Raw genomic sequence first — 17,110 nt, 5'->3', positions numbered from 1 at the left:
AAAATTTATTTAATCAAGGCCAGTAGATATTAGAAGGGCCATTTAATTAAAATACTTAGATACATTGTTGTTGTTGTATGGTTGTACAATATTATTTACATTCTAGTTATTATTCTATTTATTATAAAGACTATATTTAACAAGACTTAATTTATACACCTAAAACTTATGTCTCCATAGAAGGTTTATTTGCCTTCAATAATTGTGTAAACATACATACATATATATATGCATATTAATTAATAGAAGCATTAGAATATTAATCAAAATAAATATTTTTCGTTTATATATATATAAATTATTCATTTCTAACTTTATACTGAGAAATTTATTATGTTATTAATTTTAGATTTTATCAGTATAAATATAAAATACTATAAATAATTCCATTGGTTCAAAGTTTAGACAGTGTGACATGTAGATGGCGTTGCACAATAATAGATGTGTTCTAGCGAATAATGATTGCGGGAAGCAATAACAATATGATGAACTAGTACAATAATTAATATAGTTCACATTCTGGTGAAGTATATATATATATCAAAAATTAAAATAGAAGGGAATACCATGAATTTTGGCATACCATGTAGATTGCTTTGAGAACTGTGCAATCATAACTATAATTGATAGTACTATTCTATATAATTGAAGGCGGCTTGAAATGTTTTAGTGTTCGGGCACAATATCTTTTAGTTCCTCCTAAAAGATATTGTCTTTCCTTTGACTTTATCAGTAAAGATGAAAGAATATATATATATAACCGATATTTGAAGAGCATGAAGAGCAAAACTAAAACAAGTTCACTTTCTCAGTTACATTTTGGTAATAATTTAAACAAATGAAAACAGGACAATTCTATGACACTTTTATTACTTTCCGAATCCGAATGTAATTCATTAGAATATAAGATCTGTTTTCTTTTCTTGGATATCTTTTCTTTGTCAAGGTAAATTGTAGCACAAAAGATCTACTGCAGTCTCTGCCTTCCATTGGGGACCTAGTTTGTTAGTATTTCTGTTATATCATTTTTGAATATTCTTTCTTCGTTAATATCAGTTATAGCAGAAAAGATCTACTACAACTACATCTATTATATTTGAGTTTTTTTAACTAAAACAAAATTACACTGTCAGAATGTGAATAAAAAATTTAAAAATATTAAATATTAAAAATATTTATAAAAATAAATTGCAATTTTATATTTAATAATTTTTTTTTAAAAATTATTAATAGTTTTTCTTTATATATTGTATTGTTTTCACTTTGCAATACAAATATTTTATTGACGGAATTCCATCAAAGATATTTAATACTGATTATTTATTACACATTTAATAAAGTGTTCTTATTTAATCAAATAATCCTCACTATTCCTTTTTCTAAAAATCTTTTAAATATTCTATTAGGCAATTAACTTTATATTGCATATCCTTGCTAAGGTAGTAAAATTTCAAAAATCTATGATTTTGTAATGAAAATGCACTTAAACATTCGAAAATAGAGACAAACACCATTTCTATGGGTAATAAAATAGATCAGCACATAGCAGCACATGGGCTAACATATTTATTGTCATAGATTCTTTGTCATTAAGAGAAAAGCTATCAATCCTTTAGTACACTTAACTGTTGGAGATGGAAAATTTTATGGTGCAATAAAGTAAAACAACGCGAAAATAGTGTTAAATTTTTAATGCCAATTTTTTTGTACTTTCGAATTGGAAGAGGACGAAAAAAAAATCACTTGACAACTATAAAATTACAGGTTTTCGCTTACCTGTATACGATCTTCGGCCAAACCCGTTTTCATCGACAGCAATTCACGTGCACTCACATCGGGATAATGTGCTTCTTTAAATGCTTTTTCCAATTCCTCCAATTGATTGCTCGTAAAAATGGTACGCCCATGACGACGTTTATTCTTTTTTTTACTACTACCACCTGGACCAACCAGACTGCCATCACTAGCAAAACTATTCGGATGACCACCACCACCAGCCATACCACTTCCGATGGCAGCTGCTGCGGCGGCACCATTTAAAAATGCCTCGTGCGGTGCACCAGGATGATGGGGATGATGTGGATGATGCGGATTATGGTGTGGATGGTGGTGTTGATGTTGTGCATGATGTGCTGCTGCTGCTGCCGCTGCATGATGTGCTAGTGCGGCGGCAGCATGTTCGGCGGGTGAGAGTGTTGGGCGTGTAGGTGGCGATGAGGCATTCGGCCCTACACCACCATTACTAGTGCCACTATTGATACTATTACCATTGGTGGCGGATATATGTGCATTGCTGCCTGAACTGCTGCTGGAATTTGTTTTACTTGGTGATTGTTCATCGCTATTGCTGTTCAGGCTATTTGAATAGTCCTGTGCGCCACGTGATGTTTGTTCTGTAAATTAAAGAAGGGAAACAATGAGAAATATGCAACGATTTGAAATTGTGTGTTGTAGATTGTATATCAAAGTTTAATGTTCTCTTTGGAAAGGTATAAAATTTATCTACTAAATTTATATTCACAAAATTTAGATTTTAGTAACATTTTATTTATCTAGTGGTGTCAACACTGAACACGTAACTAGTATAAAAAATGACTCTTTCTAGATTTCCATGATTCTATGAATTTTTATATGCCAACAAAAATTAATACGAAATTAATTGAAGATTTAATATTTCAGTTAAAATTCTTTTAGATACTCTGTAGCTGCCATTCAGTTAAATGAATTGACAAAATAACACCTTTTAATCTGCTTAAATATAATTTGAGATACTTTTTAAACCACTTAACACCCTAATTGTCAAATAACAATAGCCTACAAAACAAAGAAAAAAAAAACAGAAATTGCAAGTAAAAGGATTCCTGAACGAAAAAACCCTTCTAAGAAAATTTACATGGAAAGTAAAGTAACCTAACCCTTCAGTGCTGTTTCGCCTGCTTGACATTCATGCACGCATTTGACATTTGAATAATCGCAACTTGTCAATCTCTTTTAATTTCCTAGCAAAAACATTTGTCAACATGAAACCTTCTCAAAACACTAAAGATGCGCTACGATATATACTTGTGTTCCTATTCAAAACTCATATATAATCCGATATAGACGTTCCTGTTTATCGTGTGCAAAAATCGCAAATTTCTTTTGAATTTATTGCCAATGCATGCTAAGACGTTTGAGGAAATAGGATTTGTATTTAAATCTGCACCGCATTTGTGTTCACCGAAACGTGTGTGTTGCTCCTTTGTTGCTCCTGTGGCAAGGATACGAAACATATGTAAAATCGTGCCAATAAAAAACTTTTTATGTAGAATTTGTAGCTAACATTGTTAAGGTAAATATATTTTTTGGGTGCGTTTTATTGTGACAGACTGAGTAAAAGGTGTCAGAAGAGTCCTTTTTTCTGCTATTCTGCAATCCGAGCACTAAAAAAAAGAACACCTTTCACTTAAGTGTTAGTTCGAGCGGAGCATTAAATATAAATCGGAAATAGTTTATGTGCATTATAATTTCTTTCTTTTCTTTGAATAGTTTATTTAATGCCAATTACAGCATGTAACAGGATATAGAAGCCACAACAAGGATTTACTTATCGAGATTTTTTTGTTCTCATTTATTGTTTGAGAAATTTTGAATTTTGTGCACTTAAGTGGGCGTTTTGTGTATATTTAAGTCTATTAAAATGTTAAAATAGAATTGGTGAAAGTTATTTTTTGTTGACATATGTGAGAAAAGTAACCAAAGGGTTAATAAAATTGGAAAAAAAGTAATTATAGTTATGATTGCTATTAGGTACTCTGATCTGTGAGGTATTTGATTCGAATTTATGATATAATTTCGTTTAGGTTCTAAAATGGTTGAAGTATATTAAAGAAATACTAAAAAGAGCTGTTAAAGTAATTTTATAAATTTATTTTCGCATATTTACATATGGTTTCTTATACCAGTTCTTATATATTAGAACTTGAATGATGTTTATATAATATTAAATTAATAATATGGAAGAATCTGTTTGATAACAATAGCATTTCCATAGTTGAAATTCTCTGTCAACTTTAATATTAGTTCTTATATTGAACTAGTTTTAAACGAATGTTTTTTAACAGTGCCATTAGGAATCACAGTCCTTGATATATAATAGAAACCAAGTTTCAAATTTACATTCATCCTGTTCATTATGAATAAGTTAGTATATATAAATTAAGACTGAGACGCTTAATTAAATATAACTTAGGTTAGGTTAAAGTGGCGATCTTGTGCACCAAAACCCCACTTGAGCTCCTATAATGGCCCGTAGGCGATCCAATAGCTATCAATGAACCTAGAAGAATGTAGTGTTTGCTACTAATTGGTGCTATGATTGGGCCGTAATTATTTAAAAAGAAAACGAACTATTAACATCAATGGCTGCATGATCGAAAGGAATTAAGGAATGGAAGTTTTATGTAACTTCTTAATCGTGACAAGTAGAACTCCAAATGTAATTTCTGAAATATACCCTTAACAACTCATTATGTAATATAATTGTATGTCATTAATATCATTAACTTATTTATCGAGTTATAAACTTTTTATTTGTTTATTAAAAAATAGCATAACAAAAATTTGAATAGAGCATTTATTAATATAATATTATTTAAATACTATTTAATACTGAAAAAGCACTTTTAAGCAGCATAATAATGCTATTTAGTTGTATTAACTATGATAACCATTCACATAAGCAAGGCATCTAAGATTGATTGCACTTTTCTGAATGAATTATATTAATATTGTAACAGAATTATTTAATTACAATTAGTTTTTCATGTGAAATTAGATAAATAAAAAAAAATATCCTCAAGTACTATAAGTTCCTTTTCATTTTATATAGTAGATCTTAAAATATGTACTTCTGTTCTCTCTCTCTCTCTTAATATTATTATATCTTAATAAAAATCTTTGAGTTTTAATAAATTTTTAAATTTCTTACACATCAATTGGCACATGTTATAATTTTTCACGAATTTGAAAAATGAAAGAAACTATAAAAATCTCTTTTATTAAGCTGTTTCCGGAATAACCAAATATCATTATAATGAAATATTTCACTTATAAGTAAAGGAAATCTTCTTCTTCAATTTCCTTATAAAGTAGTAAAAAAGTGAAAACAAAAAAAAATTGAATTGATATCAAATGACTTCAAATATTGAAATTCGATAATCAATCTGTAGAAATCACGGATATCTGAGCATATCACTTAATAAAAAAGAAATATGTTTAATTGAATAACAAAAGAAAATTGCTTAATTGAACAATTAAATATAAATATTTCTCATTCCACAACAAAAAAAAAAATAAAAAAAAAGAAATCCACACAAAGGAAAGAAAATAAAAGTAGAAATATAATAAGAAAAAAGAAATAAACTGTAGAAAGAAAGTGAAAACAAGGAAAAAAGTATCGCATGACAAAAGGAAAAAGTTTTTGCAAAATTGAGGTATTGCCATTCTTTTCAGTGTATTTCCTCGGTATTTGATAAGGGGAAAAGGCAGTAGTTTGTAAAGATACTGAGATACTTTACGCGCTATTGCATTGGCACTTTGTAGGGTCAGTATGGTCTATTCAAACGTACACGCAGTTTCGATATCATTTCAATAATTTGCGGCTGGTTGTGGCTAATTGTTAATTGATGTGTGTATAATGTTAATATACACTCGGATGAATGAGGCAAATTGACCAGTGAATGATGTATTAATAGGCCTGCGAGACATGCACAAGTGCTAACTGTGCTCTATAAAGATATTTTTAAAATGTTATGCCTCTACGGTGACGAGTAGTTGCGAATATTAAAACGCTTTAGGGCTTTTATTTGTAAAATAATAATAGTTTTATATATATGTGTGTGTATACATTTTTTTTATAAAAAATTTTTTAATAAAAGTTTTAAAATGTTTATAATTGATAATTAGCTTTTCTACGTATTTAGTTTTATTTTATTTATATATTTATATGATAAAATAATATGCGTATCAAGAATCTTTTGATTCCTTGATTCTTATTAAATATATTTTTAAAAATATTTATTAAAGCATTTAAAAATATAATAGAAAAAATATTCTATGTAAAAATACATAGACACATATGTTATTAAAAATGTTTATTAAAGTATTTAAAAATGTAATTGAAAAATATTCTATGTAAAAATACATAGACAAATATTCTATTAATAAATAAGTATTTTCAATAAAAATACAATTAAAGTTTATATTAGAAATAAAACTATAAATATTTGAGGTTAAGTGGTATAGAATAAGTGAGGAATGCAAAAGACGTTTATTATTATTATCATAATTGCATCAAGAAGCTTCTGTATTAATCAAAATAAGTGTGTAAAGTAACTATCTCTCTATTATCTTCTTCGACTATTTATGTGATAGTAATAATATATAATTTATATTATTTTTAAACAGGTCAAAGTGATATTAAAAACTATATATCCTCTTAAAAAACCGATTAATGGAATTTTGGATTCAAAACAAGTGGATTGGTAAGATCTGAAATCTAAAATATAAATTTGACAACGTACGTTTTTACTAATCACTTGTTATTCGGCTTCGACTTATTATGTGATAGTAACAGTATATAATAGTTGTTATTTTTCAATAGGTTAAGGTAAAACTGAAAACTATATATCCTTCCAAAAAACTGATTATTGGAATTTTGGACTCAAAAGAAGAGAATTTGTAATATAGAGTGAGATCATAATATAAATTTGAAAACTAACATTTTTACTAAACACTATTTAGTTTATATTATTTCATTCATAACTGCGTTTGTTATAAGGAATGATTCTAAAAGGTTTAGAAAAACAACAATAACATTTAAGATGTCTATTTGATGATGGTGCCTCGGGAACAAAATGAAAATTTTATAGCAATATATCTGAGCTGGACGTCGAAAACAACTAACTGCTAATAATTTAGATTTTTGAAAAAAATTTAATAAAAGTAGAAGCAGAAAGTTATGTTAGTTTATAGTACTGCGCAATGAAGTAAATCTAAAGATGGACTGAAAGACAGAGGCCAATAGATTGATAAATTTAGTTTTTTTTTTTTATTCATAAATTTCTAAACTTCCAATACTGTGTAATGGACTGAAACAAAGAATAATGGATGATCTAGCGCGATGCCAGTTAGAATCCTCCATATGGGTTTTTGAAGCATACATGAAAGATTTTTTTAAAGCGTTAGTTTTGGTTAGCCTCGATGAGATTTAAGGCTAGATCTTATTTGTCGTTGTGCTAGTACAAACGCACTGATCAATAACATATAATCAATCTCTCCTTTTGATAATAAAACATTAAAGCTATAAAATTTTTCTTTTTATTTCATCAAAAAATACATAAATATTTGTTGTTTTTTCTTACCAAAAACAACCCCATGAAAAACAATATTCAAACTTAATTTGCAATAATTGAATATTAGCAAAGGGCAATATTACGAGTATTTGATATATTTGAAGAGGGTTAAATAACCTGCTGTCAAGAGAATTATTATTAAAAATTCGAAATTGCCAATAACGGAATTTATATTGCCAGACATTTTAATAAAAAGTGAAAAGTTTGAGAAAATGGCAGCAATTTGTATTCAAAATAGAAGCAATGAAAAAAGTACGACTACGAGTACAAGCATGAGTATAAGAAGTATAGGTGTGAGTACGATGAGTACATGTCGAACATAAAATAATGCTAAAGCGTAACGTTAAGCCATGTTACTAACACTGCCTATACCTCACCTAACGTGCTATGAACCTACAAAATATTCAAGGAACAGAATAAGAGGGAAAAACGTTAAGTTAGCGAATTTTTTCACTGTTATTTGCTATTCCTTTTTTTTCTGTTTTTGTACTATTTTTATTTTGTTAAATAAAACGGAAAAGGAAATTTCTGTTGACAGGAAATACACTCGAAATTGGCAATTTTGCATTTACGGTAATAATACTCAAGCGTATTTACTACTACTTTGCAACGTCTTAGGTCGCTAAGTATAACGGCAACAGTAACAACAACAACAACAAAAACAACGCCAATAACAATAACAACAACGATAATAACAAAAAAAAACCATTGCTAAAAATAGCTTAAACAGCTACTAAGAAAGAAAGAAATGAAAAGTAAAGAGCAAAAACACAAAAAAAAAAAACTGAGTTTATTTGCTGAGTTGTGTACAAACGTAGTTAAACTGCCTTAAGCCAATATGCGACTGACGCGCAATTATTTGTAATGGAGACGTAAAGAAACAAGTGCTGACTGGGGCAGCAGCAGCAGCAGTGGTTGTTAGAAATGTATAACAGCACCGGCATTAGCAACTGTGCGGCAGCACAGCATAAGTGGGGCGAGGCAATAAGTCGTAATGGATACAAGCAAGTGTAACAGCAGTCAAATGCGTTTTATACTAACAAAATTTCAAGATGGCGTTAAAGATGGTTGATGTTCCGCAGATAGAGACAAAAGGAGAGGTAGTTGTGTAGTAGCTAAAGCAGCATATAAAAAGTAAGCTTGCTTAAAGCATTACTTAGGGATAAATAGTTGATTTTTTTTATTTTTTTATTTTTTTTTCTACTTTATTTACTTACTTCTTTAGTGAAATTGGCAATACTTTTTTATTTGCCCAACAATGGCACAAATAAACTAAACACTTCAAAAAACACTACTTTTAAGTTTATTATTTTTTTTTTATAAATTTTTTTTTATAAATATATAAATAAAGGAGTAAGAAAATAGCATACAACATTCATTTATTATGCAGAAAAGTACATTTCAGATAATAAGCTGCAAATTGGCAATACTGTTTATCTTTTGACATTTTTCTGTCTGTTATAGGGCATAAAGGAATAGTTTTGTTTAAGTAGTGGATACTGAGATGTTTGTAAATTAAAAATGAGCATTGCTTTTTAATACGAATGACATTATCAGGGACCACAAGATTGATCCGATCAAAAAATACGTAAAGGATAGAGCCCTGAAATTATCGAATCTCAGAATGGTTACAGACTCGTCGGGGAGGTATGCAGATCTGAGGTCAATTATTGCTTCGTCTGATGAAGTGATAAACAATAATCCAGTCAAGGCATAGAGAGAGAATTTGAAAAAATCTCGCAGTCAATAGTGAGTAAAAGTGCTCAAGCGCACTGACTCAACTAGCTTCGACATAATATATATATACTTATATTAATTAATCACTTTGAAAGTTTAAAGATAATATTATTGTTAGTTTCTCTTGATTGATTATTAATAATTACATATTAATATTAACAATCGTTTGAATGATTTGTTAACACAATAACTGAAGCCTCAACGCTGATTTTACCTTTGCGGTGCTGCTTTTATCTCAGCTGCGTTGCTTATTTGTTTGTTATTTACTACTCGTTCAACGTCGCTGCTGCTGCTGCTGTTGCTTCAAGTGGGTTGCCAGCCAACTTTGATTTACTTTGCTTTTGTTAAAACGGAAGTGATTGTGTATTGGTATTAGAGATTTGCAGACGGAAGAAGTCAAACCATTGTTGGGTTTTGTGTTACGCTTATTTTCCAATTTTTTCTTTCTCTAATTTCCTTTATTCTTTTGCTTTTTCTTTTGCTCCACTCGGCATTCGAATGATTGTGCTCTGCTGTGTTGTGTTGTATTGCGATTTGGGGCTTTTTTTCCTCGAATCAGTGAATTGGCAGTGAAGCTTAAATTAAATAATTGGGCAATTTTTCTTTTTTTGCGATATCCGATAATTGGAAAAATGGTATGTAAATTACAGAAATATAATTGAAATTATAAATTAGGAAATAAGCAAAAATAAATTGGCGTTCCATTGTTATTGCTGGAAATTTAATTATTGCAATTGAGATTTCATTTTCAATAAATAGTTTATAAATTCTTCGGAATTTTATTGGTAGGTAGATTGGTGGGTAGTTATGTAAATTAAAAGGAGGATTTAATCCTCCCAATTAGCAAAAAAAATCATTTTGATTCTACATTCCTTGTAATTGTGAAAGGTAAACGTACTAGAACGATACGGATTAACGCAAGTATCTATCCAAACCTGCTGTTGGAAATATCATTGAGGGAAATAAAGATTGGGACGCTTAAAATCTAAGTCTGAGAGAGGCAAAACTGATGTTCCAGTATCTTCTTCTCAAGTGGTGGTAAAACATGTTTTACAAAAGTTTCGGGAAGGCAGGTCACGCCTGGCTTCATATCTATAGTCTAGTGTCCCGTAAGAACCGATATTATTTTAGATTGGAATATTACGACTTCAAAGAAATTTTGTTTTAAAAAATTTCTTTGATGATAGTTTTTGCAATTTGGTTTTTATTAAAGACACAAAAACAGAAATACCTTAAATTAATTCTAATCCAATAATATTGATTGAAATTTGATGTCACTCAATTCGAAGATTGGACTATCACAACCCAATTGATAACACCAAATTATGTATTTTTATCCCCTAGTTCATATTAAGAGTTGTTATCCTTCAGTTTAGTTTATAATAGTCTCTCGCTGTATAAATGGTTTAGGTACATGAATAAACGGGATACCATCTCTCAACGGAGCGAAGCACTGCGACCATTGTTGAAATTTTGTGTTGCAACAGACCCTAACCGAACAGAGTACATTCAGCTTTCCGAATGAAAGCCAGAATATCAGCCGTTAAGGACCTCCTAATGTTAAAAGGAGAGAGTAGTTCTCGACCAAGCGATCTCCTCCTGGCCCAGATCAAGGCTGGGCAGTTACAGAGAATGTAATTGAAAGTCTCGTTTGCTTCTAAGCACAGTCGATAATCTATCTGTTTAGACAACCTATTTTGTTAAGGTGATAACGCAGTCTATGGTGACCCATTAAATATCTTACCAACAATCTCTACTCTGTTGTATATATGATTTACCTAGTTGTAAATTTAAAATATAGGTGCTTTTGTCGCTATAACTTGATCTACGTTCTGATCAAGAACTATTCGTGGTTACAACGTTCAGCTAAGAAGTCAGAGTATCTTTTAATGAGTAGTAGTCTCAGATCCTTATGTAAGTATTGGAAAGACCATAGTCTTATACAGTAGAACATTTGAAGCTATGGTAGTGTAAAATTTTTTTTTGTGTCAATTGTTGCCATTTTACTTATTAGAATTGTCAGTGAGTAAAATATGTGTTTCAATACTAATTAATAATGAACGGATAAAATGGATAATGGATAATGCTTTATTCATTTTACATAATGTGATATCCATCATTTATCAGTAATAGATAAAACAGGTAAAATGACTCTCAATGGGTAACGAATGAATTTTGTTAAAGTGTCTTACTTAGTATATAATTAATTTATAACTTTGCTAAAAACAACTCATCTATGCTTGATGAATTATAATTTCTTCAAAAAGCGGGGTGGTCAACAATATATGATGGAGCAATCCAATTTGCAAATCAACTTTAAATAATTCTGAAAGCAAATAAAATTCCTTCCTCACGTAAAACGAAAGTAAATTTAGCGTTTAAATTGAATATTGCCAGTATAAATTTATTTTAAAAAGAATTGCCATTATGTAAAGTCAAAATATATGAAAAAAATATATTATTATAGTACAGCGATTCGTACAAATTTCTGATGTATGCAATATAATGAAATATTCAAACCCTTAACATTTGTTACAGCGAGAAGAATAATATAAGGAAACACCCTTCACATAACAAAAAAAAAAAATAATACAAATAAAGAAAAAGTAACAAAAACAAATAAAAATACAAATTTGTTAATTTCCCTGTTGACAAAAATTTGCTACGCTTCCCTCGCACACACACGAGCACACATTACACATTTTATAAGATATTTGCATGCTGTTCAGACACGAAAGTGCTAAAGTACCAAATTTTATACGCCTAACACGATGATGGGTTAATAAATATTTGAATATGTGCACACCGTCCTTGCAGGCAAACATATGAGGCGCGAAGAAAAGCTTTGCCTGTTTGCAGTGTGCACTACATAAGGAAGCTCATATTCGTTTAATCCAATGTAAAAAGGGTTGCCAGTTGACTTTTTTATTAGTTATTGTGGGTGGCTGGTGATTTGTTTAAAAAAAAGTAGTCAGTAGTGAAGTTGCTCTTTTGGGCTTATATAGGTAAATATGTTTGAAAATAATATTGAGTTTAAAAACGCTAAATGAATTTTAAAACAATTTTCGGTTTTATCATTTTGGGAACTTTTGCTCTTTCAGTTAATGTAGTTTATATTGAAAACACCTTCCTTTTGGGTATTAAAACGTATTTCGTCACTATAATATGGACAATATTACCTTATATGTTAACATTGTACATATGTAAGTTATTTTTAAATTTGTTTAAGTGTACGTTGAGAAAGAAATTCAATTTCAGTTGAAAAGTAAATAATATATGCAGGTAAGTATAGGTTTTATAGTAAAGGGAAATTTATATGCTATTTAACGAGGTAATAAATGTGAAATTGGTAATTGTAATAATATAGTTGACATGTTGTAAAGTGGTTACGCATAAAGCTAAGTTTAAGGTCATATGTTTACACATGGGAATCAAACATTATACTTTACTACTTTTGTATAGCCTAAAAAGCAAGAGAAAAGTATTGTGTACAGATAAGTAAGTAACTTGGTGAAAAAAGGTAAACTCATTAGGTATGGAGATGAAATATTGACAGGTTTAGCAGATCAGCAAAAGATCCATTGAATTTCTTTAGGGCCTAATTTCTTATTAGATTTATTCCATACATAATATATTTACCAAATTGAGTGCTGCTGACAGACGTGTATTTTAAAGCGATCTTAAGTGAGAATGCCGAAATGTTTTCTAAAAATAATATAGCTAAAACTTGAGAAATTAATTTATAAAGAATAAGTAAATTTATATAGCTGTGGTTTATGCGTTTGTTCTAACTAATAATGCAGTAAATAGAGTAGTTGTTTATGTGTAAACAATAAAACTTGATAAAACTCCAAATTTAATTTACGTTGGTTCTGCGTGATAATATATAGGTTTAGAGTACAAATTTGACAGGATTCAAGTACTGACACTTGCCAAATTTATATACGGATAATTAAACCAATAAACCATTCAAACGATTAGTGATGATGAATATTTGGCAATACCCATAATAGTTGTACTGTCAGCCCAGAGATTCATTTCATTAAGAATTTTTATAAGTTCGAAAATTTGCTTATTTAAGAGAAGGATACTCTTTTCAATATTATACGGTTAGTGGATTTTGGTCATCTGATATAAAATTCTTAACTGGACTTCATTAAAAATTATTTACTGTTGTTGATTTTTTAAAAAAAATTTAAATCGTACTTATTATTATTAATATTATAATTTCAATATCAGAAAAATTAAATACCACAAATGTAACACCTAATTTATTTTTCTAATTTCATTGCAAAAACAAAGTTTATAACGAATGCATATTCCTTAAGGTTTCTTTTATATTCTTAGAAGCAATATTTTTAACAACTCATCATCTTCGTAAAAATAAACAAATTACAATTGAAAAGTAAATAAAAAAATATATGCAAAATATAACCTAAGAGTCAAATAGTAAATGTGCTCATTTAACCAAACAAAAACTTTCAAATTGCAGCCAAAGTGGGTTACGTCCAGGACACCACAAAAGTAACACAATATGCAGTAGAATAACCTAACCATATGGCACTGTTGCCACTTTCTTATCAAACAAAATATAGGAATGTGACTCTTTCAATATAAAAAAAAATGTAAAAAAAAATAAATAAATAAATTAAAAAAAAAAACTATTGAAATGCTAGTGGCACAATCCTAGTATCTACAAGAAGTCTAAAAACTCTGAACTATGAAACCTTCACTGTCTAAAAAAAATACTCACAGGCGCTTGTTTACATTTAACGCGCTTCCTAGAAAATAAATTCCAGCAGATAAAGAGGGGTCAGGGATGTGTATATAGAATCATGCTATGGCAGGGCATGATTTTGTAAAAATTTCAATGAACGAGTATTATAGTGTATATATAAGAGTTTTATTATTATCCATACCGGATCTCTAACATAACGCTGAGTATTCTGGCTAAGTAAGTGACGACATTTTGGCTGATCATGCTTCAGGCTGCAAGTGTCCAAGCGAACACACACACCAAGTGTCTGATGAAAAAAGCCACTTGTCTAGGTTGCTGCATCTTTTACAGAAACAGAACACAAACAAACTCATAATTTTCTACTTAACTTCTTAAAAAGAAACTACCTTTTTATTTGTTTAATATTACAAATTTTTTTTTTTTTTGTGGTATGAGAAAAGATATTTTTTTCTTTTTAAAGAAAACCAATTTAAGAAATTTGCTGTTTGTTTATTTATTTACTTTAATCTGAACTTGTAGTTTTCTAATTAAAAAATTATTAAGAAAATAATGACTTAAGTGGTTTACTTGCAAGTACCCTTTACTACACAACTTTATATATGTATATATGATACATATATATATGTATGTATATGTATTTGTAAGTGTAAATATATGAGAATGACATTATTATAATTTCGGAGGCAATAAGAAAATAGGTTAATTTTTGTTTTATATACTATGTGAAACTGAACAAAAATTGTCATATATTAAACCCTAATATTAACATATATTTCCAAGGAAAATTTGACATAATACATCATATAAAAATAATTTTCTACAATGTCCAAATTTTTTGGAACATTTTTTATATTGAGTTTTGGGTTCATTATTCCTTCGAAATGGGTGCTAATACTAAGCTGTTAGTGATACTTTTAATATATTTTATCATATAATATAAAAGAATTAAATCAATATTTGTTACTATTGATAAAAAAGCATATAATTAGTTAAACTAAATAAAATAGATACAAAAGTATCTAATAATATATTAATTTGAATTGTATAGTAAATTTCAGAACTTTCTCCGATATTACGGTTGCCCTACGGGTGCTCTAAGAGTTAAAATTTTTAGCTATTATATATATTACCAGGCTGAACATTTAGAGTATATCTCAGTTTAAAAAATAAATTCAGTTAGAACGTTGACAGCTTTATTGTAACCACTAATGAAGCTCTTAAACTGTTTGTAATATCTCCGACTTTCTCCGATATCACGGCACTTTATGTGGATACCACCAAAGTTAGAAATTTTATTTCAATATTATTTGACTGGGCCTTTAAAGTGTGTGTAATATATTGTCTTGAAAAATATATTTAATTAGATATTTAACAATTTTATTGATATTAGTTAAACTACCCATTTATTTATCAGTCATAAATCCACAAACAATTATTTCTTTATTTAGAAATTATATGGTATTAATATTATGTGGTTTAATACTGCGGCTTAGGAAAAAATTTGACTTTAACAACATTTTGTAAGATGACAACTCCAAAATATTAGTTCTAAATTAAATTATTATAGCCAATATAACACTCTTTTATCTAGAAATTATGTGGTATAAATATTATCTTAATTAATCTAGATAATGATAATTATCTATCTGGTAATCTAGATAAAATCTGATTAGATAACTATCTAATCATCTAGATTCTAGATAATGATTATTTAGATCAGTGATTTAGAAGAACCTATATATATGTTGGTTAAATACCTATATATATATGACAGCAACCTTAAATATTAATTCTGAATGATAATGTAATGACGTGCATTTCGGTTCCTAATTTAAAGATTACATGTTATAAATAAATATTCGATTTTGTGATTTGGGAGAAAATTAGATTTTAATAATATTTTTGTATGATCTCCATACTAAATACTGACTCTTAGTAAGTATGTAATAGTCTATGATTGGCTTATTTATGTAGAGATAACGTAGAATAAAACTATGCAATTGTTTTAGAGACTTAGAAGTTCATTTGGTATGAACAGTAAACAACTGCGTTTTGATATATAGATCTAGATATATATAATAGGTACAGATTATTTTACGGTCTACTATTTTGGTTATAATAATCACGTTTTAATATATCACTTTAATTACATTGTAATTTACATATATGAACACTGTAAGGATGCGTAAAATCTACACAATTACTTATATCCTTACATCCTTAACGCCTTCTGATAATGAAACTCAAGTGTAGGTGATATTGCAACATAAGAAAGGTGTCAAAAGTAGGCGTTTGCATGTTTACATAAAAGTAAATACTTAATTTTTTTAATTTTTCACACATAACTCAAATGAAAATACGAAAAAAATGAAATAAATTTGCTAACATTCCTGCAGGAAAATAGGTGTTGAAAAATTGTTTTGTTTACAATAAAGTGAAGTAGCGACCAAAAGGTGCTTAAGGAGCAAACACAAAAGATCAGCTGCTTAGGCAGGTAAAGTAATATAATAGCAAATGTAACCTTTTTCAAAGAATGTTAAAAAATGGGAAGAAATCTATTACACATGGTAAGAAAATTGTTGGGATAAAATAAACACTTAAGTGGCAAACCACAAGTTAAGTACGAGTATATTTCCAAAAATGAAAAAAGTATTTCCTTGCGTATCGAAGCAATTTCACTATTATCCTTCTGCCAAGAGCAGTAGAAAGTGGTCATCAAGTAGCAGTTATAGCAGGAGCAGCAGTAGGAAAAGCGAAAATAACAACACCAATAGTTGCACTAACAATAGCCAAACAAATACACTCACTCAAATGCCACAAGCTAAGTTAACAACTTACTTTTTTGGACGACTTCGATATAATGCCATTAGCACTTTGCCACTGGAAATGCGTCCCAAACACAATACCATTTATTATCACTTCTGGTCTTCCACTACAAATGCTGTTGCTATTTACTTACAAAAATGAACATGATGACACCAGGAAAGAATTTGGGAAAAATAGCTTGTTTAGTGTAGGATGTATCTGGTTGTTGTTACTAAAGGTAAAATTATGGGTTGTTTAAGTGTACGAATATGTTTCGTCCTTTTTCACACTTTTCTCTAACTAAGTGAAACAGCTTTTGCACGTAATTGTGGTGTTTATAAATAATGTCCTTCCTTTTTGATTGGTAACTGATCAATATTTGTTCACATATTGTATTTTGATACTTTTGATTGCTAAGATAAATTATATTAAAAAA

General features: G+C 29.0%; 1 protein-coding gene across 1 annotated transcript in view; it reads right to left on the bottom strand.

Moving 5' to 3' along the window:
* LOC119670142 (muscle segmentation homeobox-like) overlaps positions 1-17,110 on the bottom strand; it is a 38,261-nt gene that overhangs the window by 13,769 nt on the left and 7,382 nt on the right. The window contains exon 2 of the mRNA XM_038080288.1: positions 1,777-2,393. Coding sequence (XP_037936216.1) covers positions 1,777-2,393 — 617 coding nt within the window. The remainder of the gene's footprint in view (positions 1-1,776; positions 2,394-17,110) is intronic.

The sequence above is a fragment of the Teleopsis dalmanni genome, chromosome 1 (assembly GCF_002237135.1).
Source record: "Teleopsis dalmanni isolate 2A chromosome 1, ASM223713v2, whole genome shotgun sequence".
In the NCBI taxonomy this organism is placed as follows: domain Eukaryota; kingdom Metazoa; phylum Arthropoda; class Insecta; order Diptera; family Diopsidae; genus Teleopsis; species Teleopsis dalmanni.
Note: the sequence above shows the minus strand (reverse complement) of the source record. Positions and strands in the feature narration are given on the sequence as shown.